Source organism: Pelodiscus sinensis, chromosome 12, assembly GCF_052426305.1.
Source record: "Pelodiscus sinensis isolate ZL-2025 chromosome 12, ASM5242630v1, whole genome shotgun sequence".
Lineage (NCBI taxonomy): Eukaryota > Metazoa > Chordata > Testudines > Trionychidae > Pelodiscus > Pelodiscus sinensis.
Window position 1 is genome coordinate 49,156,875 of NC_143063.1, and position 22,121 is coordinate 49,178,995.

The 22,121-nt window shown below is 49.8% G+C and overlaps 1 protein-coding gene across 2 annotated transcripts in view; it reads left to right on the forward strand.

The window, feature by feature from the left end:
• The window catches only part of SPG7 (SPG7 matrix AAA peptidase subunit, paraplegin), a 57,900-nt gene extending 38,049 nt beyond the window's left edge, over positions 1-19,851 (forward strand). For both annotated transcript variants that reach the window (XM_075939847.2, XM_075939846.2), the window contains 8 exons: positions 2,894-3,018; positions 4,397-4,499; positions 5,490-5,600; positions 9,546-9,661; positions 10,764-10,920; positions 13,184-13,347; positions 15,038-15,115; positions 17,852-19,851. In XM_075939847.2, the coding sequence (XP_075795962.1) occupies positions 2,894-3,018; positions 4,397-4,499; positions 5,490-5,600; positions 9,546-9,661; positions 10,764-10,920; positions 13,184-13,347; positions 15,038-15,115; positions 17,852-18,064 (1,067 nt within the window). In that variant the 3' untranslated portion in view covers positions 18,065-19,851. The remainder of the gene's footprint in view (positions 1-2,893; positions 3,019-4,396; positions 4,500-5,489; positions 5,601-9,545; positions 9,662-10,763; positions 10,921-13,183; positions 13,348-15,037; positions 15,116-17,851) is intronic.
• The last annotated feature ends 2,270 nt before the right edge of the window (positions 19,852-22,121 follow it).

Here is a 22,121-nt window from a genome sequence, read left to right on the forward strand (position 1 = left end):
AGAGAACTGGATTAAATGGCTTCTTAAAGTCGCTCTGAGCTCGGCATTTCTGATACCCTTCTTCTCTAGGAAGGGCTGCATCTCAGATGATATGCAGAGAGAATCAGCAAGATTCAACATGATTTGGATGTGAGGACTAGGGGTGTAAAATCCTGTTGAATCAGTTGACCTGTTAAATATAAGGTTAACCTGGTGGTTAACCGACTAAGATGGATCCTGGCTGGGGGACCATTCCAGCCCAGCTGAAGCAGCCCCCAGCTCACGGCCTGCTCCTGGCACCAGTTAACCACTACCTGGTAAACATCGCTCACTTACCGATTAATCAGTTACCAGTTCACATCTCTAATGAGGATGTAAGGGATCTGTGTTGGATGTCTAGTTTATGCTCCTGGATGACAGGCAGGATGGTGGTATTGTCCTCAGTGACTGAGAGAGGAGGAGGGAGCAAGGTGGATTAGGAGCTCTGTTTATGTTTAGCTTGAGGTGACACTAGACATCAATGAGTAGGTGTCAGACAGACCGAGAATAGATTGGACAAGCAAGAGAGTTTGGAGCAGAGAGGTAAATTGGAATCCTAGAATAGTTCCTATTTGCTTTTGTGACTGAGATTACCCAGACAGAACCTATAGAGAAAGGGACCAAGACAGAACTCCGTGGAACCTCCTCCAGAAAACTGGAGTGGAGGGAGGCAGATTATGTCCTTTACATGGTGAAGGAACAATTCAATACAGCTAAATTGCATGAATGTAAGTGTGTGTCTTGTTAATTTCACTGTGCAGTGCACAGAATGATGATGATGTTCCTCACACACACAGGTGACCTTGCTCTCCATCAGATGTGTGACGGTGTTCTTCAAGTTCTGGTCATGCAGCAAGGGAAGTCTAGACGACTGACTGAAGCTGCACGGTGTTGTATTTACAAGGAGTTGTTCACACACAATATTTGTGAATGTAACTTTCCCAGAGCAGAGACGCTGTTTGAATAGAGAATTTTCTAAGCAGAAACAACTAAACACCAGACAAGGAAGCACAATCCCTACAAATCTTCTGAAAAATATGAATAGATGAGACCTTTAAGGCCAAGGTCTTGTCTGCAGTGTGTGAACATTAGAACCAATTACACTTTTGAGAAGCAGTTATTTGTGCTGGGTCCTTGGCCAAAATCTCCCTCCTCCCAACTCTTAGATTGAGCTAGTTGTTGGCCTGACAGCTGCTCTGCCCCCCGAGTGGCTGTGTGTCAGTGGTGCTGTTCCTCACACACACAGGTGACCTTGGTCTCCATCAGATGTGTGACAGTGTTCTTCAAGTTCTGGTCATGCAGCAAGGGAAGTCTGTATATGTAAGGCTGAGGTGCTCTGTTACAATAGAGGGGGAGGAAGCACAAAACTTGCTAAATCAACCAAATCCTCTTCACCATTTCCTTGAAATGGTTTATCTCCCAAGTGCTGCAAGCAAGGTTTTCTCAAGGTGGATTCCCAGCACTAGCTTTAATTTGCCGTCATGGACTCTTAGGTGTTGCTTTTATAGACTGTTCATTGTGATTGATGCTTGCATGCTGAGGCCAAAGCATGTTAACGGCCAGGAGGTTACATCATGTTGGGAGGATTAGGATAGATTTAGGGCTGCTGATGTAGATTTCCTGGAGCTGTATGTCTCCCACCCACTGGGACCCCGGACTGAAAGCAAGTGTGACAGGCTGATGCAAGGAGGGTGCCGTCAGTGGGGCATTTTGGTTTTGTTGTTCTGATAGTTGGATCTATTTTAAGATGGCTTCTTCCCAGCTGCAAAGCAAGGGATGCACTGTGCGTTCTAACCCTGCCCTGTGAATAAAGTTTGCTCGTCCCAGGTGCCTGCCAGTCTGCTTGCTTGTTTACCAAGCTCGAAAGCGCAGTGTAATGCGCGGCTAACGAATGAGCGTGCTTCGTTCTTGTCCGGAGCTCGTTTAGAAGCATCCTTGGGAAGGAAGAACTGGCGTTGCCGTAGAACAAGCTGCTTTTTTTCTATAGGCCCAGTTCTCTGACTTATCTAGAATCTTAACCTCTGCGCTGAGCTGTAGGATATTGACACATTTTGTGGAGCTGTGGAGAGCCGGGACTCACCAGGCTTGCGTTCATAAGGCTGCTTGCTGCAGCCTGTGACTGGGGAGTTAAGGACGAGTACAGGCTAACTCATCCCGTCCCCTGGCAGCCTGCTGCCTGCCTTACAGCTCCAAGGGCTGCTGCTGGCTGCTGTTGCAAGACAAGTGTATTAAGGTGACCCATGGCCGCTGGCATCTGAACACCTGATGAAATATAAGCAGCTGCCTGGCGTGGTGCCTCAACATGGCACTTTTGCTCTCCTCTAAGCTACACAAGCAGTTGCCCTCCATACCCTTCTGCTTTTGGCACCGTGCCTTCTGTGAGGCCCCCAGCACGTGAAACCCCGTTTGCCAGGCTCTCTTCCTCCACGCCCCTCCCTGAAACACACTTCCACCCCAGAGTATTAGCCCATCACTCCCTACTAGCCCTACCTGCCCAGTGCAAATCCCAGCATCCGTGAGCTGTGCGCTGAGCGTCACGGCTCAGTCACTTTTTTCCTGAATTCTGTCCCTCATCTGCAGGTTGTTTGTTCGGACTGGGAGCGCCCGGGGCTTGCACTCTTCACACTTGTGTGTAGTGGCCTTTGTGTATCAAGGGGTGCGAGGAAAGGCCAAACTCCACAACCCACTTCTAACTGGCCCTTCAGAGCCCTCCCTTCACACACTACGGAAGAGAAGCAAGTGTCTTCAGTCTCGCCTGCCACAAAGGTGTACCGTGGCAGAGACCCTCCACTTCCCATCCCCGTGCCTCTCAGCAGCGTGAAGCCTGCCCTGTGTGCTACAGTACACTGTCCTTTCTTCTCTCACTCTGCTGCAGGAATGGGGACCACGGACCATGTCATAGTTTTGGCTTCCACCAACCGTGCTGACATCCTGGATAATGCTCTGATGAGGCCCGGGAGGCTTGACAGACACATTTTTATTGATTTCCCCACACTCCAGGTATGTATCCCCTCCCGCTCCCTGTCTGGAATCTGGTGTCAGCAGTTCTTGGTCAGTGTCTGTGCTGGCAAAGTCCAAGTTTGGCAGTAGTGTGTTGGCGGTCTTCGCGCTTGTGTTCTAAGCCAAAGAGCCAATATATGAATGCAGTAGCCCACAGCACAGCGAGCATGGCTGGATGGTATTAGCACCTCCCTTTGCTCCAATCTGGCCTGGCCTCGGAGCTTTGCTTTGGAATTCTCCTTTTGACATGGAGACAGCAATTTCATGCCTATCTGTATTCTCTCTCCATGAAACTAGGAGTTGCCTAAACTGGTTCTCTAGCTAATAGTCCCTGTCTGGGCAGAGCCCGGGTTACTAACGCACCTTCCCTGTTCATTTCTGTGTTTACTTTCTGCGCTTAATTTGTGCTGGGCTTGCCAGGGCTAAGCCCTGGCACCTTTGGGCTTGCTGTGGTGGCTATGAAAAGAAAAATATCGCCGGAGCTCGGGCTCCTCTTCCGAATTAAGCACCTCGCTGTGTCGTGCCTATGTTTGGAGACCCCCTCTCTTCCTGGCCTGCTTGGAGCATATGTCCTGTACCCTGAGTGCGTTCAGAGCCTTTTAACAGTGGAAGTTGAACATGTTTGCTAGGCTGGGACTTTGTAGCAGAGTCTGGATGCAGATGCTGAAAGCAGCAATGAAAACTCTCCCTTCCAGCAAAATGTCTCCTCCTTCCATCTGCGGCTTTACCATCATGCACAGACTTTTCATTTAAAATACCTTAAATGCCTGATACGATCTGGCACTGGAAACATGAACTGTGCAGCTGCCCTGAAAGAGGAGGGGGGAACTCCTGGCAGCGGAACCCATTGTTTTAATCAGGACCTCCTGGACCAACTCAGTGAGTCACTCGTTGGCCCCTTGCCAGCCCTCCGTTAGCCCCCCACCTTCATCTAGGAAGTGGCCACATGCAGCACAGAGTAGGAGCCGTCTTCTCCGTGACAGAGGAGGAGTGCGCTTTTGGGCTGGGAGCTCCTGATGGCTTTGTTCCAAGTGCTGGGCTGTTAAAGAAATTGTAAGCGATCAGAGCGGGTGAAAGTTGGGAGGGGGGAGAGGAGCCGGTGACTCACTGTAAGCTTCCATACCTCTGACCTGAATTTGAAAGCGCTCCATGTGTCACTGGTGAAACTAAAACTGGTAAATACTTGGAGGCTACTCGGAGCAGGGTATCTCTGCCCTCTTGTGGCTGTGTTCTCAGCATGCCAGTCGCACGGGCTTTGCCGGCTCTGTGCTGCGGGGGACACTTACTCCCCTGTTCTCACCTGCCGGTGACGACTGTGCTGGGTTGCTGGGTGGGGGTGCTAACCCCTCCATGCAAACGCTCTGCCTTGTCGTTACAGGAGAGGAGAGAGATCTTCGAACAGCACCTGAAGAGTCTGAAGCTGACCCAGGCTGGCAGCTTCTACTCCCAGCGCCTCGCCGAGCTCACCCCCGGCTTCAGTGGTATGAGACCTGCTTGTTCCTTAGGCTGGGGTGGGCAGGCTTCTGCAAGCCCAGGGCTTGGTTGGGTGTATTGGTCTGGAAATGGTTTGGTTTTTCTCTCTGCTCCCTCTCTTACTGCAATGGTGAGACTCTGGATACAAGTCGGGGGGGGGGGGGGGAGTTTTTCCGCCCCTGACTGTTTTGAGCATCCAGGTGTTTTCCACCTCAGTGGTGGGCTGCAGGGAGCCATTACAACACTCGTGACCCAGATTCCCTTGGGAAAGAGCTGCTGCTTTTGCCTCTTCCTGGTTGCTCTTGAGACTGAGAGGCTGCCCCTCGGTGCATTAAGACTTGAAAATCAATCAACACTTGAATAATAATTTGCTGCTGGGTAGAAATGAGAAGAGGCTACTTCGCAGAGCAGGGTGAAATCCGAGTCCTCTCCGTGTTCCCACGGCCCCAGGCTTTTCGGGGTTGCTCACGAGGACGGCGCTTCTGACCATGGCGCGCCAGGGCTCCTGTCTGCAAGTCGTTCCTGGAATACCCTTGCTGGGTTTCCCCTCTAACAGGCCCCAGCACACGGCCTCTGCTATTACTTCTTGCAGCAGCCCTCTCCCCCTGCCATCGCTTGTGCATGCACAAACTGAGAACAGATGTTTTCTCTCCAGTGGAGAGGCTGGTGTGGTTGCCGTAAGAACAATGCAGTGCCCATGACAGTCCGACTGTCCGCACCGCTCCTCTGTTGCTGAGCGCCAGCCTGGGCTTTCGTCCTGCTCGCTGACTGAGCTCCGTCCTGTAGGGCAGCTCAGTGCTGATTGCCAGGCTGACTGTGTTATTTACGTTCTAACATGAGCCACCGAGACAAAGTTTGTGCTCTTTTCCCGGGGAACAAAGGGTGCTGGTGATGCAGGTGTATTTCATTTCCATAGAGCCTCCACCAGGTCTGCGCCTGCCTTTTCTGTTCTCGGGCGCTCTTCGTTGCAAAAAAAGCTTGATTTGTTAACTCTGTAGGCGCTGACATCGCAAACATCTGTAACGAGGCAGCTCTCCATGCTGCGAGGGAAGGCTATAAATCCATTGACACTCTCAGCTTTGAGTATGCTGTAGAGAGAATCCTCGCAGGTAAGAAGCCGTGACCTGCTCTAAAGCTTTCTGATGTCTCTCTGGTGCTTCTTGTGCCTTTTAGAAGTGGTTCTGGAGTGGGCAGATGGTTCTGATCATGTCTCCCCTTAGTACCTGGAAAGCCCTGCCGAGTTACGCTGTAGCGCCTAAACAGCCATTTTAAAAATGGCCTTAGCACTCAATGTGCAGAGAGCCTTCCAAACCCAAACTGATCGTTCTCTTTTGAGTCTCCACCCCCCTGACCCAGTAGCTCTGAGGTTCAGCCAGCCCCTATCACAACTGGATAACTGAAACCCAGGGAGGACAGTTCACACGTCTGTGTTTCAATTCATTACGTTTACAAACGGTAGCGTTAGGTGCCCACCCAGCGCTCTCGGCACCTACTGCGTACATTGCAAAGGCAAAATGCAAGAGGGATGCCACCTCCCTAGCAGCCATAGAAAGAGGAGCTTTGCAGCATGCCTGCAAGGGTAACACGTCCAGGTTCTGGTGGAACAAGTGTGAGGGCGCCTGTACCGCTGAGGAGACTGTCCTGCCGGCAATGCCCTGTTGTGTTGAGGGAGCTTCAGGTTGAGCGCTCTCCTGTAACCACCGAGGCTCCACTGGTTCAAACCTACCCCGGGAATTCCAGTGGGCTAGTGCAGATCATGGGGCACAGGCCTAATGTTGATAGTTTCCCCAATGATCACTTGGTAGCAGAAATGTACAAATAACACTTTTCTCCACAGCCCCAAGCCCACTGCCCTCCCTTCCCAGGCGCCAGATTCTCAAGTGGCCCCCAATGAGCTGTTCAGATTTCAAACTCTCCTCCCCAAACCCAAAACCCCCACAGTGCATGATAACAGCTTTCAAGTACCAAAAAGGGTGTGACAAGGAGGAGAGAGAGAAATTATTCTCCTTAACCTTGGAGGACAGGACAAGGAGCAATGGGCTTAAATTGCAGCAAGGGAGGTTTAGGTTGGACATTAGGAAAAGCTTCCTGCCTGTCAGGGTGGTTAAACACTGGAATAAATTGCCTAGGGGGGTTGTGGAATCTCCACCACTGGAGAGATTTAAGAGCAGGTTGGACAGACACTGGTCAAGGATGGTCTAGGTGGTGCTTGGTCCTGCCGTGAGGGCAGGGGACCGGACCCGATGACCTCTCCAAGCCCCTTCCAGTTCTGTTAGTCCATGTATTATTAGTGTAATAATCTGCAGTACTCTGAACATTTGGGAGCAGAGTATGTTTAATATCCAAATAAGCCATGGACTACACTGTGTGAACAGTTTTATTCTGCTTTAATTCTGTAAAATCCTCTTCAGATTGAACTGAAGTGGCCAAAGAGTTTTGAGTCTGCTGCACTAGAACGGTGCAGAATTTGGGTCCTTTCTGCTGCAGAGCACATAGTCTTGCAAGTATTTGGCTACCTACATAATACAGTGCCACTGTAAGAGGTGTAATATTGGACACCCAGAAGGTGCTGCATGCTTGTCTAGTGAGGTATTTTGCTGGATGGTTATGAGCCATGACCAGAATGTTTGAGTCAGCCATTTACTCATTTGGAGAAATTATTATTCTAAGGTGCTTCAGTGCCCACAGATGGGTGCCTTCTAAACGTTTTAAATAAGCATTGTGGGAAACTATTTGCAATTTCACCTTCCCTAAAAGCATAGTTCCCCCTGAGCAGTCTGAGTAATTCTGTGCACACTTGCACAAAGCCAGACACCTGGCTGCTTAGCAGTGCTAAGTGTGACCAGTTAGATCTTTCCGAGTAGCTCAGCAAAGGCATAAACTAGCAAAGGCCAATGCTTGTTTTAGCTTCCCCTGTGGTGCAGCTGCTACCTCCGCTGGAGAAAATGCCAGCCTTCTCGAAGCCCTTCTCAAAGCCCTTGCCTTCCCCAGTCCTACCCAAAACATTGCACCCTCATTCTGACTCATTTTGATGTTTTTAAATGAAGGCCTACAATGCACGTCTGATGTGTCAAGATTTTTGAATCGCAGAACACACTGAGTTTATTAATCAGAGGGAGTAGGGGAGTCTGGGGCTTTCATGCTGCTGCCAAGCACAAAAATACTTAGTGGTGGTGCTGCTGTCTTAACCAGCCACACCCAGCAATGTCTTTGCTGGACTTGCCCGAAAGGGGAGGAGACATCTCCTCTGCTTTTACTGCAAGTGGCTTTGCATTAAGAGGAGTGGTGTTAAATCAAGGGAAAGGACTTAGCAGGTGCGGAGAGTTACAGCCAAGGGCATAAGGCCGATGTAATGAGGGAGAAGGGGGAAAGGTGCTTTCTGAATGCTAGGCGCTGCCAAGGATTCAAGCCTGGAAATGGGACCAGTCTATAAGTCTTGTCACTGGGGAGTGAGGGGAGATGTATGGAGGAGATGGAGCAGTGTCTGATAGGCTCCCTGGGAGGATGCCTGCAGAGAGCATGGCTGCGCCTACGATGGAGCCTGCTCATACCCTTGGCTGCCTATGGAACCCAACAAGTGCCGCATTGGAGCAGCAGCTCAGGCATTTTCTGCTCCTAAACAGTCAGAACAAGCCCTCCGGGGCCTCATCTAGCCCAGGCTGGCTTTAGTCAAGGGAAGAGGCAATTAGGCAGGAACCTTCTGTGCTATTGCAGAGTTTCATGCAGTCGCGCTCCCTGGTGGGCTGATGAGGAAATGCTTCAAGAATTAAATAATGAAAACCCAACCTGCGTTAAAGGAAGATTGTGACTGACCTTATTGTGATTCAAATGAAGGCCATTCTGCTGTTCCCTCCCCACCCTGCCTTGTGAGGCGTAGCTCTTGCTGGGATCCCCGGGCAGCGATTGTACAACACATACTTGAATGGAACTTTCTATTTCTGTGTTCAAGAAGGCACCGGGCTTTCTCTTAGCATGTTTTAAGCGGTGTTCTCTCCAGAGTATCGCGCAGGAGCCGTGCACCGCTGATGTTCTCCACCGAGCCCCTTCTGCCCCCTACAAATTCTGCCACGATGCAGAAGCCATTTTGTGCTCCGCAGTTAGCTATTTTGTGCACCGATGCAACGAGTTTGTCAGCGTCCCTTGCAAGCCCTGGGTGGGCTTTTTCCAACTGACGGAGCATTGGCGTGGAAAATGGACATGAAAGCCTTTTTTTTTTTTTTTTTCCAGGAGAGGCTGAGTTGATCTTAATTAGCTAATTCCAAAAGTTTGTCCCCAGGCTTTGAGGATCCATACTGATCCATGCGTAACCAGAATGGAAAACTTCCCTGGATTTGCACGAATCTTTCATGTGCAACCTTGGTTTTGTGCTATATTAATGTTCCTGATAAACTGTATCCTCTTATTGGGAGACTCTTCTGCTGGGGATGTTTATATTATAAACATTTTGCATTTCTATGTCGTCTCCAATTTAAGGAGCTCCAGGGCCTTACAGCCAAGTGAAGCCAACGAATACCCCTGCTGGTTGCTAGCTCATTGGGTATTTTCATCTTGCAGATGGGGAACCGGGACATGGAAAGTGAGTTGGCCATGGTTACAGAGAGAGTCTGTGGCACAGCTGCTCCCAGATCTGAACCCTAGGTCTGTGTTTTAGTCATTAGAGGGAGATAATCTATTACAATGTATCTTAACTCAGCCCTTTGAAAAGGGAGAAGAGATCTCAGCTGAGAAAGTCTCATGCTTCAGTTCAGTGCAGAATGAAACAGCCTGTGCTTCTGGCTGAATTCTTCCAAACTCCGATTTGTAATAGACACAGTCATGTGGTTAACGAGGACGGTGATGGAGGGCACCTCTTTAACAGCACTTAATTGAAGCGGTGTTGCTTTTCCCATCTGGACGGGGTGGCAGGGCAGGCTAGAGTAATGAGCTCGCTAACTGTTACACTGCACGCCTGGCTGGCTTGTACAGCGAGTTGGAAAAGAGTGAATTCTGAGCTCATGACAGGTGTAAGTCAAGAACATGTTTTCCCAACTGAAACTCTGTCCCTGCTTTTCCAGGCACTGTCAAAAAGAGCAAGATCCTGTCACAAGCGGAGCGGAGAGTAGTGGCGTTTCACGAGTCGGGCCATGCCCTGGTTGGCTGGCTGCTAGAACACACAGAGGCTGTGATGAAGGTAACCTGTCTGTTACGAATTAATAACCAAGCTCGTTGTGCGGGTGGGGAGAGGGTCCTTTTGGATTTCAGTTTAATGTATGCTGATCATACTGCAGCAACTTGTGCTCACCTCTGCTGCATCATCCTTCCCCTCCTGTGAACTCGGCACAATAACACAGCCAAGTACACAGTTAGGAAATCCATGGCCAGACTCCATTAATAGTGGTGCTGCATCGCGCTTCGTGCTGTTAATTTAGGGAATCCTCTCCACCCATCATCTTAAGCTTGGACATGCTTACGGACCAGAGTGTTCCCTGTGCACACTTAAAGGGACTGAACCTGCCTGCAATTGCTCTTGGCTTTGTATTGCCCTCTTGCCCACAGAGCATGGCCCGTGTGTGCATGCAAGACTTCCTCTCTGAGATGCCTTGCCAGCATGAGAGAGCTGTCTGCTGGGTCCTTCTGTGGGACTGGTTTGAAGGGGTGCCTTTTGTGACTGGTGGGCTTCTGAGTTGGCCCTTGTGTTTCCCCAACCCCCCAAAAGCCCTTGCCTTAGAATAAAATGTCTTATGCTCTCAGAGGCATGTTTGTGTGTTACACTAGCACTAAACCATGTTGTGTAGTGTTGCTTTGCACTGATTACTGTGCTCCCAACATTTAAACGATCGTACAAATGATGCCTGTTTAATATAGAGCCACTTCCTGCCTGCCTAGCTCTGGTAATGCCATTAACTTCAGCAGGACATGCTGGGTGATGGTCTCTCAAATCACTATGGGATCTTGGGGGTTCATTGATTAGTTGACAGCTACCATCAGAGTGACTTGCATGTCTCATTCCTCCCTGCCTCTCGCTGTAGCGTCAGGAAGCACAATCATGAAGGCACGTCCTTCAGTGAGGGACTGCTGCCAGAGGATGTTAGGTCACCTTTTGGCCCCCTGTGCCGCCTGTTTTATCAAGAAGCTGCAGCAGCGCTGAGGTTCCTCCATGCAAATGCATCCCAGAGGGTCTCATGAACTCCGGGTTCAATGGAGACTCCGACTGTCTCCCTCTCCGCCCTGCTTGTATTCTGCTTTGTAGCACCTCTTCTCTGAAATGGGCAGAGGCTGTTTGTGTGTTGCAGGTTTCCATAGCCCCTCGGACAAATGCTGCCCTGGGGTTTACTCAGATTCTCCCAAAAGACCAGTACCTCTTCACCAAGGAGCAGCTGTTTGAGAGGATGTGCATGGCGCTGGGAGGGAGAGTGTCCGAAGCCATCACCTTTAACAAAGTCACAACAGGTGAGGAGCCAGACCCTTGCACGAGTTGCAGATGTGCCAGCTTAAGGGGCGCTTCCCTTGCATAGAAGGGAGAATGCTGTCCTCCTCCTTGGCTTTCAAGGAGCTGTTCGGCAGACACTTCTGTACAGCAGTGCAGATGCTCATCCGCCTGCCCTAGTAACACCACGGTGGGGGGAGAGGATCACTTCCTGTGTCACTGTCCTCAAGAAAAAGTTGGGGGAAGTAGCATTAATCATTGAAATCCAAGTGAAGGGCGTGGCTTTCAGCAACAGCCTAACTCTGCTCACATTGAAGCCAGCAGTGAAACTTCTGTTGATGTGGATGGGAACAGAGCAAGGCCACCGCTGAGCAGTTGTAAAATTCCCACCATGAAGAGCTATGCGACGTGCCAAGAACAGCCGTGTTCTCGCAAGTCTCGGAGGTCGTGTAACAGGCACTTAGAAGGCCTGGCTCTGGGTCTGTGCTTACCCCTATTTCCTGATGGTGATCTGAGCAGCAGAGAGATCTGCAGACGGGAGTGGGTTAAAAAGTTGAATGAGGTTTTCGATGGTGGGTTTGTCCTCATCCGTGTGTAGCTCATGGCTTCCAAACTGAAATGCCGCCTGCTGTCTTAGACTTACTTCTAGAGGCTCCGGCTGCAGCATGCTCTGGAGAGTAGGCCTAGAGCCAAGTTACCTCTAAGCTACATGGCTGAGTAGCCACACAGCTTCCTGTTAAGCCCCTCCCACTGCCATTAAGCCCCATGCAGGGGCATAGGGACCTATTTGAAATCATGGGATGGTGGGCGGGCGGAGCCCGCCCACCTTCTAAAAGCCCCTCCCCAACCTTATGGGAGGGACACTGGACCCATGTTCAATTGATTGCTTGGGACAAATAATGACTAAAGGATCAAGAAGTGCGGGCTAGAGGTTCAAAATAAGGGAGCCGGATGGGGACACCGAGCAGAGAACCCCGGCCAGCGCCCACTGCTCCTCAAAGCTATCGAAGGAGCCAGTGGACGCCGCCCAGAGGAACTCTCCCTGGATTCGTGACACGAGGGAGGAGCGGAAATAGGCCCCACAGTCGCAGAGAACCCCCTCGTCTAGCATCCTCCTCCTGCTATTAAAGATGGCAGCTTTCGCTAAGGCCAGGAGGAGGTTGACGAGGAGGTCTCGCGACTTTGTGGGGCCACGGATTGGGTGTGCATAAATAAAAAGGTGAGGGGAAAAGTGCAGCCAGAACCTCATAGGGATGCAGTAGGGAGAGGTGCCTCTCGCCGGGAGAGAGGCACCTCTGCCTGCTGGCCACGGCAGCTCTGTATTGAGGCATCTCTGTGCCAGGCCAGTGGGGAGGCTCTTAGGCGGGGGAGCTACGCAGGGCTTTGCACTCCTCCCCTGCCCTGAGTGCTGGCTCCACACTCCCGCTGGCTAGCAACTGGCCAAGGGGAGCTGGGGAGCAGTGATTGTGGGGGAGAATAGAGCGCGCAGTTGCTGCAGAGCCCTGTCCCCCCATCATCTCCCTAGGCGCTGGACCTGATGGCCACTTCTGGGGCACAGCATGGTCCCAGGACAGGCAGGCACCAGGCAGCCTGCCATGCTGCTTCTGACCAGAAACAGCCCGAGTGAGCCTGAGCCCCAACCTCCCTGCCCCCCAAACCTGGAGCCCCTCCTGCACCTCAAGCCCTCATCCCTGGCCCCACCCCACAGCACACCCCCCCAGTCCAAAGCCTTTACCCCTTCTGCCTCAACCCACGGCCCTCTCCTGTATTCCAAACTCCTTGTCTCTACCCCCCAGCCTGGGGCCGCCACCTGCTCATCTCATCCCCAGCCCTTACCCCCTCCCATACTCCCAACTACCTGCCCCAGTCCAGAGCCCCCTCCCATGCCCAGGAGTGGCCTCACCCCAGCCCTTCAGTCCCACCCCCGCTACACACTATCCATGTGTGGAATGACTTTTGCTGTGTGATACATCACCTCCCTGTTAGTGCACATAGCAAAAGTCATTCTGTACATGGACGTAAAACATGAGGGGGGGCTGGAGTCCTCCTTTTAACCAGGGGTGTGAAATGCTGTGTGTTCAAACCTCAGCGCTGCACTGTCCGGGCGGTCAGCAGAACGGGTGACCCTTTACCCTGGCTTAGTGCGTAAAGTCATTGGTTGGGGTGGGCTGCTCCCGACACAGACCCTTCCTGCTTTGCACGTGCAGCGTGGGCTGTGTGCTGGAGGTGCACGCGTTCCTACGCCTGTCAGCCCAGCATCCCACGCTGAGTCCCTGTCTCCCACAGGAGCAGAGGACGATCTGAGGAAGGTGACCAAGATAGCCTATTCGATGGTGAAGCAGTATGGAATGGTGCCCAGCATTGGCCATCTTTCTTTCCCAGAGCTGGAGAGCACTCCCGGGATAGGTCGGCGCCCCTTCAGCCAGGGCCTTCAGCAAATGATGGATCACGTAAGACTCTGTCCTGGAAGCTTCCCTCGTGTTCTTCGCTGCCCTTATGTCATTTAAAAAACCAAATTGCAGCTAAAACATGCAGCTCAATGTTTCGTGTTCGCTGGCCATTTAAAAGTAAATGCCTGCCAGCCAGCACCGGATCATGCTGCGTCACCTTGTTAGGAATAGTCCCTGAGTCCTAAAGGCAAACTCAGGGGAAGCTGCAGCTGCTGCACCAGTGTTTTGAACCTCAGTTAGTTGCTATAGAAGAGGTGTCAATGCATGTTCATTTAATCTATGCAGAGAGCAGCAGTCACGATTTCAACTTAACCTGGCTCTTATGTGATGGGGGGGGGGGGGAGCGGGGTGATGAGGGTGGAGTGGGAAACCAAATAAGGATGGGGGGATTGCCAGCAGATGCCTGGACAGAGAAGGATGCAGGGATTATCAGGACATCTCCATCCCTCTGTTGTGTGCAATAAACAATACTGTTGGGTGTGTGGATGGGAAGAAAATATATAGCTAAAAAGATCTAGACTAGAATTTCTCTTGGGCCCGCTGGGTGATCAGATGTTTGTATCAGGGCTGGTTGAAAACGGCTCAGTGAAACGGTTTTTAACAGAAAAAGTTTTACAAGATGTGTCTGTTTTCTTCAGGCAGCATCAACTCCTGAAAAACCAAGCTTTGCCACCTGAAAAGTTCTGATTCAGAACTGCTGCCAGGGTGCATTATGAGAATTACAATTCAGCTGCCTCATGCTCCCATTCTCTTGTATGGCTGCATATCCCAGCTGGACTACATCTCCCAGGGTGGCCTAGTGCTGGGGATTCACCTGCTGCGCTGTGGCCGCTCGTCAGGAGAGTAGCCTAGCTTTTGGCAGACGATTTTTGGGTTTTTGGTTAAAAATAAAAAGGAGAGAACCAAGCTTTTCCCTCATAAGAACATAAGAACGGCCGTACTGGGTCAGACCAAAGGTCCATCTAGCCCAGTAGCCTGTCTGCCGACAGTGGCCAACCCCAGAGAGGGTGGACCGAAGACAATGATCAAGCGATTTGTCTCCTGCCATCCCTCTCCAGCCTCTGACAGACAGAGGCCAAGGACACCATTTTATCCCCTGGCTAATAGCCTTTTATGGACCTAACCTCCATGAAATTATCTAGCTTCTCTTTAAACTCTGTTATAGTCCTAGCCTTCACAGCCTCCTCTGGCAAGGAGTTCCACAGGTTGACTACACGCTGTCTGAGGAAGAACTTTCTTTTATTAGTTTTAAACCTGCTCCCCATTAATTTCATTTGGTGTCCTCTAGTTCTTCTATTTAGGAAACTAATGAATAACTTTTCTTTATCGGCCCTCTCCACACCACTCATGATTTTATAGACCTCTATCATATCCCCCCTCAGTCTCCTCTTTTCTAAGCTGTAAAGTCCCAGTCGCTTTAACTTCTCCTCATATGGGACCCGTTCCAAATCCCCTAATCATTTTAGTTGCCCTTTTCTGAACCCTTTTTAAGGCCAAAACATCTTTTTTGAGGTGAGGAGACCACGTCTGTACACAGTATTCAACCCCTCAGATTGGGTAGGATTTTCTGACCAGTTCCTGTAAGTCATGTGTCTAGGCTCAGCTCATTGTTTATCTGAGCACGGTATTCACTCGTGTGTCTGTGTTCTGCCTCTCTTCCATTAATGTCCTTTCTCACTTCTCTGCCCAGGAAGCACGAGTGCTGGTGGCGCAAGCATATAGGCACACGGAGAAGCTCTTACTGGACAACCGGGACAAACTGCAAACGGTATGGGCGTCGCTGATGCTTCTGGCTTCATTGCCACCTCCAGCTGCGCGCTTGCCACAGTTCAGAGGAGTGGGGGCGGTACTTCCAGAAGGCAGGCAGTGTGTCTGTGCTTCTCTTCCAGCCTTGAGACGCATTGTGGGCGCGGGTGCATTTCCAGATGGGAGGAAGATTAGGGAAGCAAAGGACGGAGACTGTGAGCTGCATATCTGGTCAGCCATTGGATTAGGACTTGGCATGCACGCGTGTTTGCAGGGTGAGCTTTCTTCAGTGGAGACTGAGCAGAGTCTCCAGACGTTAATTGGTGGAGGTCAGGGAGTCACTTGGTAAGAGAGGTGCTCTCTGTGGAGAGCTTGAGAGGGGCGCTTGAAGGTTAGATTCCTTTCATTACTTCAGTAGACTTTCTAGCCCTGTGATGGCAAATATGGGTCTGAGGTGTAATTTACACCACAGCAGGGAGACTAGATATTGTCCAACTGAGTGTGGATTCCTTTGGTTCTTGCTTTGGGGAGTCAGCGACCAGTGAGAGAGAGTGACCAGCTAGCCTGCTTCAGCACAGTGTTTGCTTTAGCAGCGGGAACAAATCATTTAGAGAAAAAGGACTTGAACGTAGCTGTCTCCTCACACATCTGTCTTTCCTAACTGCTTACATATTTTTCGGTGATGTGGGCAGTCCTGTCACCTTTGAACACCCCAGCAAGTCCTGCTGTCTCAGCCCGGTTTTCCTCTCTTGAGACAGTATTCCTTTTTAACTGGCCCTGGTGCTTTTGATCTCCTGTTTCTGGGCGTTTTCCTGCACTGGTCTTGTCTCCGCTCTTAAGTGTTTGCTGAGACGTGGCATATCCTGAGCCCTTTTTCCCAACAGCCTCTCTTGAACTAACCCAATGTATTCATATAGTAACATTCCAGTAACCAGGTCGCTGTACGATATTCATGATTGATTACAGAGCTGCTCCACTCTCGTCACAACCTCCTCATCACGGCTGGCAGTAATTGGCCACCTAGTTGGCTGAGGGACCTAGGGATCTGGAGAACTAACTTTCCTCTTATGCCTTGAGTTTCTGCCCGGGGGCAGTAAGGAAAACTTGGGTTGCTTTTCTCCAAGCTGTACCTAGCCGGTGGAGGCTTTTGATTTCATTGGCTGGTAAAGCTTAGGAAAGGTGCTGAGGGGGAAATCTCGCTCCCCTGGGGTACAGAGCCCCCAGAAGGGTCCGAGGCCGGAGGTCAAATCAGTGAGGCAGGAGAGAAATCTAGAAGGAAAAACTTTGATGCATGCATGCAGGCTGACACACCAAGAGTGAAAGCAGCCCTGAGTTACAGGTTTTTGGATCCTTTATACAGAATGCTTAGACAGTTCAGTTGTGGATTGTTTTTCTTTAACATATCAAAGTCTCAGCAGAAGTACTCTGAGACTTCTGTTCACCCCAGGAGTGCTAGAAGTAAGTTTTACAAAACAAAGGCACATGAGAATGTGGAGTGAGTGGTCTTACAAGGCAAACTGTGACAAAGATAAGAGTATACATGATAATTTGTGACAGACTAGGAGTATCCATGAATTTGAGAGAGGCATTTGTAAGGGTCTTTGATTAGAGTTAATTTGATTTCACTCTGATACAGGGAGAGAGGTCTGGAAAACTTAACCCTTACAGCAGTTTTCTTTTAGAGAGTTTTGATTTCTTGCACAGTCCCCCCCTTTAGACACAATTGGAGTTATTTGATTTTTCTCCCACAGTGCCAAGTTCACATCGGTGCAAAGCCAGCTAAGTTTATGGGATAGAGGGGCCCTTGGACCTCCTCCAGCTAAAGTGATTCCCCTCATAACTCCTACAGGCCAGCAGCTAGAGATCACCTGCCATAACTTTTAGCCCAGTAGCTGGAGATTGCCGAGTGTGGTGGAATAGATCATCGAGCTGCACTCTGCTGTGTGTGCGTCCCTGTCCCTCCAGCTCTCCCGGCTGATTCTCAGTCTTTATAGCAGGTGCCAGCAGTTTAGGAAGTTGCATATTGGCCCCCCAAATCCTTACCGATAGGCCAGGTCCACACAAGGTGCTTCTGCTGGCATAGCTATGTCGGTCAGGGTGTGAAGCCAGCAGGAACCCCTAGTGTAGACGCTACTGTAGCACTAGCTCTGCACTTTTACTGACACCGCTTGGGAGGGCTTGACTTTAAAGCCGTGTGCGGATACAAACTCTGTATCCACATCTGCATTTGTATCCACAAAAATGAGCTGCTGGTCTCTACCTCCACAGATGCAGATACCCCTGCATATAAAGCAGATATGTACAGATTTGCAGGGCTCTAGTTGTCTTGCTAACTAGTAGAGAGTGAGCTTTGCTGATAGAGCCATGTCCGCGCTAGGAGCACTCAGCTGGTATCCCACACTGACACAGGAGCATCAGAAAGTATGCCTGGGATAGCTATAGAGTAATAGCTGTAAAACCAGTGGATTTGGTAACCCTTGTGTGTCCGTGTTTCTCTCTCACCAGCACATCTTGCTTTCGTTGCACTTTGTCCACATATGTGCCTGGGTATTTGCTGCTGATGGTCATGGGCAAACCCCTTCTCTTCCATTTTAGCTGATGTCCTGGGGAGGATGGAGGCGTGTCCTGGAGATGCGTTAGCCCACACACACGCTGCCCTATTAGCATGCTCTAATTTATGCCTTGCCAAAGCTGGCACTAACTTTTCTGAACTCACAGTGCATATCCACTCACCTTCTGCCCCGTCTGCTCTTTCCAGCTGGCTAACACCCTCCTGGAGAAGGAAGTGATAAACTACGAGGACATGGAAGCCCTGATTGGGCTCCCTCCTCACGGGCCAAAGAAAATGATTGTTCCTCAGAGCTGGCTCGAAGCAGAGAAAGAGAAACAGGACACGGGCGATGGAGAGCCACCCCAGCCACCCCGGAACCAGGAGGAGGATGAGGAGGAGCCCAGTCTGAGACCAGTATGAAACCCATTCCTGATCCAGAGTGGAGGAAGAGGGCTTTAGATGCACCTACCTGAGTCCTTCCAAGCTGTCTCAGTTGCAAGGCCAACGGCACTGAGACACCAGAGCAGGGAATTTGTGTGTTGTTGGTATCCTGCCCCTAACTTCTGGGTGTCTCAGCCACTGCCCGAGGGGGGCTTTCTTCAGGGAGGGATTCTGTAGCTGGTGATCTCCAGGGTTGAGGGCTCCTGGTACAAGCACAGATGTGAGGCAGAAAGGTGTGATGCACAGTTTCAGAATTAATTTAAATGCTGTCATCTCTTGGGGGGGCTCAGTGCAGTGAAGTCATAGGGGCAGGAACCCATCTGGATTTTGTGTTAGCATCGTACATCAGTGCTGTGACATGGACATGTGCTCCGTTTCCTCCTGTGCCAGAGCTTCGGAAGTGTCCCTCTGGAAGGCACAATAATGGAGCTCACTTGGAAGGATTCAAGGCAGTTTAAGACACAGTCGTTCCTGCAATACTTGACTGTACCCCTTGATTATTTCTATGCAGATTTTAAAAATATACCAAGGCTCACTGGAGTAAAATGGTCTTTGTGCATTGCTCTATAGAACATACTAAGTAGTGCGGGGGTGGGGAAGAGTTCTGACTTGTACATGCGACCTGTTCTGACAAGCACACAGGTCTACAGCTACGGCTTCCTCTGCAAGTTGATACTGATCGTTCTGTGCATGTCTCTCAGTATTGGGCTTTTTTTGGTTTTCGTTGGTTTGGGGTTATCTGTTTGTGGATTATCAACATTTTTTGAGTTATCGGTTCATGTGCAAGGACTGGCGAACCCCACGTGCCTAAAATCCAGGCTAGGATCTACTCCCACATCAGAAGCTCATTGTCCAGAACACCAGGGTCCTTTACTTGCATTCAGACCTCTTACCCCTCCCGCAGGTTCTTCTGCAGGGAACTGTGTGTGATCATTTCCACTCTACAGTGAGAGCATCTGAAATACCTGTGCATCAGGATCTGAGGTACTTGGCTGGCTGTATAATATGCCTTTTTCTCTGATTGAGGATTATTGTCTGGGTCTCTGAAAGGCCCCTGTCCAGGTGCTATTCCCACACCCCAGCTTTTTCTGAAGGAGCCTAAGAAGTCTGAACACGAGTGAGAGATTTCAGGCTACAGTCCCATGTAGAAATCCATGCAAACAAACATGCCTCGCATAACTGCCATCAATCTTCCATGTGGAGAGCTACAGGAGCCGTTTAAGGCAGCTGATGTTGCTTGGTTCAGATGGAAGGGATGCCGTTATCCAAGGCATTCTTACCCACCATCACTTAGCTTGATGTACAGCCTGCGTCTGTCTCGTGACTCCCAAACTCTGCTGGGTTTAGGAGTAAGGTTGGGTCCTGAAAATTGACCACCTGATCTATAGGGTACTGAGGGGTAGTGCCACTAGCCGGACCCCTGGGTTTTGCTAGTTTCAGTGCCAGTTTGGCATTGGCACAGCATTCTGTAGTGGTTTTTCCTTGTTAATCTTATGAGGGAGGGGGTTCCCCAGTCTGTGACTTGGTATTTCATTGCTTTTTTTCTTTTCAATGTGATGGGCTTCCCCTTTATTCTTTGAACTCCAGAATTTCACCTGCTGTAGAAATTGTATTCACTCCTTCACTGTTGAAAAATTCTGAGATGTATTCTGGGCCTGTTTTCATACTAACTTGGAATCCTGTAGCACCACTGTTGATCGTAATGTGAACACAAATGTAATGCAGTTGCTTTGGGACTTTCCCTAATAAACAGCAGGCTCCTGGGATTACAGTATCCATACCAGTCTGATCGTTCTGCAAGACCTTCCTGGGCCATCTAGTGGTGCTTTGTCATTCCGTATTCTGGGACAAGATTGATTTTTAACTGATCAGACAAATGGAAGAATCCATATGCAGAGAAGTGAATTCACACAGTTTTGTGGAACAGATGTTGCAGCATGGCTGGGTCAGTGGCTGTGGATAGCTAGAGCTCTGCAAATCTGCAGATATCTGCTTTTGTAGCTGTGGATGCAGATATCCGTGGCTGATTTTTGCAGATATGGCTGTGACTACAAATGCTGTATTTAGAACTTGCAGATTTGTGGATATTTGCTTTATATCCCTGGGTATCTGTATCCATGTGGGTCATTTTTGAGGATGCAGATGAAGATACACATTTTTGTGTCTGCACAAGATTCTTTATAGATAGCCAAGCCTGTGTTAAAGAAACCATGATAAATCTTTTATCTGACCACAAAATGCATCAGTGCTCAAATGAACTGTTAAGCTGAAGTGATGAGAAACAAGCAGTAACTTCACCAAACCTCTCTGCTTAACATGTGGGGCTGCTGGCCCCAAACCTTTTCCCTTTCGTTGTGCCTTACATTGATAGGGTGCCTTACCAACTTAGTATCTTTGCTCTGCTTTCATGTGCATTGAAGTCAGCCTCCTTTGCCTGTCATCAGGAGCCTCTGCAGTGAGGGCAGGAACCAGCTTGAGAGTTTCTCTTCCTTGCTCCTTACTCGGTGGGGAAGCATCAGGCCTTCTCCCAAAGCCTGAAGCTGAGTCAGTGTAGGAGCTGACTGATGGTAAATGCCAGCTGAGGACAGCGGCTAGCACATCAGCAATTGTGGTGGGACAGCTCTGTTTACGCTAAGTATTATACCCTGTGGAAGTTTGGCTCAACGCAGGTGTCGTCTGGCTGTAATCTAAAGGCTGTGGAAGTGGTCAGAGCCACCTTGAAAAGAATGGTCGTGTGTGCCTGAAAAATGGTTATCCAAGCCCCCGCAGTCACATAATGGTGGTGCTATGAGACACAGGAAGGCCCCTCCTTCCTCGCTTGACTTAAGGGGGAACTCTGATCTGAGAAGAAGCAGCCATTTAAAACATGGGGCAACACTGAGTATATGAAGTAGCTTGAGAAAGGGCTGGAGTGATCTCTGTAAAGCAGGTCTAAAGGCCAGGGTTAGTGTCTAGAAATGAGTTAGTATCAAAATAGAGCCACAAGCAAGCATAGGCAACTGCTGTTCTGGAGGAGAAATGTACAAGTCTGTACGACTTATTCATTCATGTCTATCTGACCAGGCATATAGGCCATTTCGGGATAGATGGAATGATAGGAACAGCATAGATACACGGTGGGCGGCTGTAATGATGTCCCCATTTTACAAGTGTCTGCATGTGGTAATAGAAGGCTACTGAGGAATTAAAAAGAGATGGGATTAGAATTGGGGAGAAGGTCCGATCCTTGACTCAGACCATTAGAACAGCGTGCTCTCTAGGGCTATGTCCAGACTGCAACCCTCTTTTGAAAAAGAGCATCTAGACTACAATCAGTACTTTCGAAAAAGCAAGCCCCTGTTTCAAAAGAGAGCACCCAGGCAGTCTGGATGCTCTCTTTTGAAAAAAGCACAGTTTGCATTACACAGCACTTTCGAAAGAGCACTTTTGAAAAAAGGTGTTCTTCCTCGTAAAATGAGGTTTTCCGCGGACGAAAAAACTGCCACATTCTTTCGATTTAGTTTCAAAAGAACATGGCGGCAGTCTAGACGCAGATAGTCCTGGTAGTCTAGACACACCCTAGGGCCATGTCTACACTGGCGGCTTCTTGCGTAAGAACATGTGCACGAAAGCTTTTCTCTTGTGCAAGAAAGCTATGATGGCCATTTTAGCCATAGGGGCTTCTTGCGCAAGAAATCCCTGCTGAGCGTCCACACTGCCCTCTTGCGCAAGAGGACTTACGCCTGATAAAAAAAAAAGAGCGTAACTCTTGCGCAAGGAGCCCTCTCTTACCACCCTGTACTATACATTTCCTTGCGCAAGAGCGGGCGGCCAGTGTGGACACTCTGTGGATTCTTGTGCAAGGACAGCTGTTCTTGCATAAGAACCCGCCACTGTAGACATAGCCGAGGTGTGCAGGGTTCTGGGAGGGATATAGGCACAGGAATTTTTTTCAGTTCTAGAGCCTCAATTACTAATTTAGGCTAGAGAGAGAGGCTGTCTAGAAATCAGGTCTAAGATCTTATCAAGTCAAGTTAAGCTCGTCCATTGCTGTAGG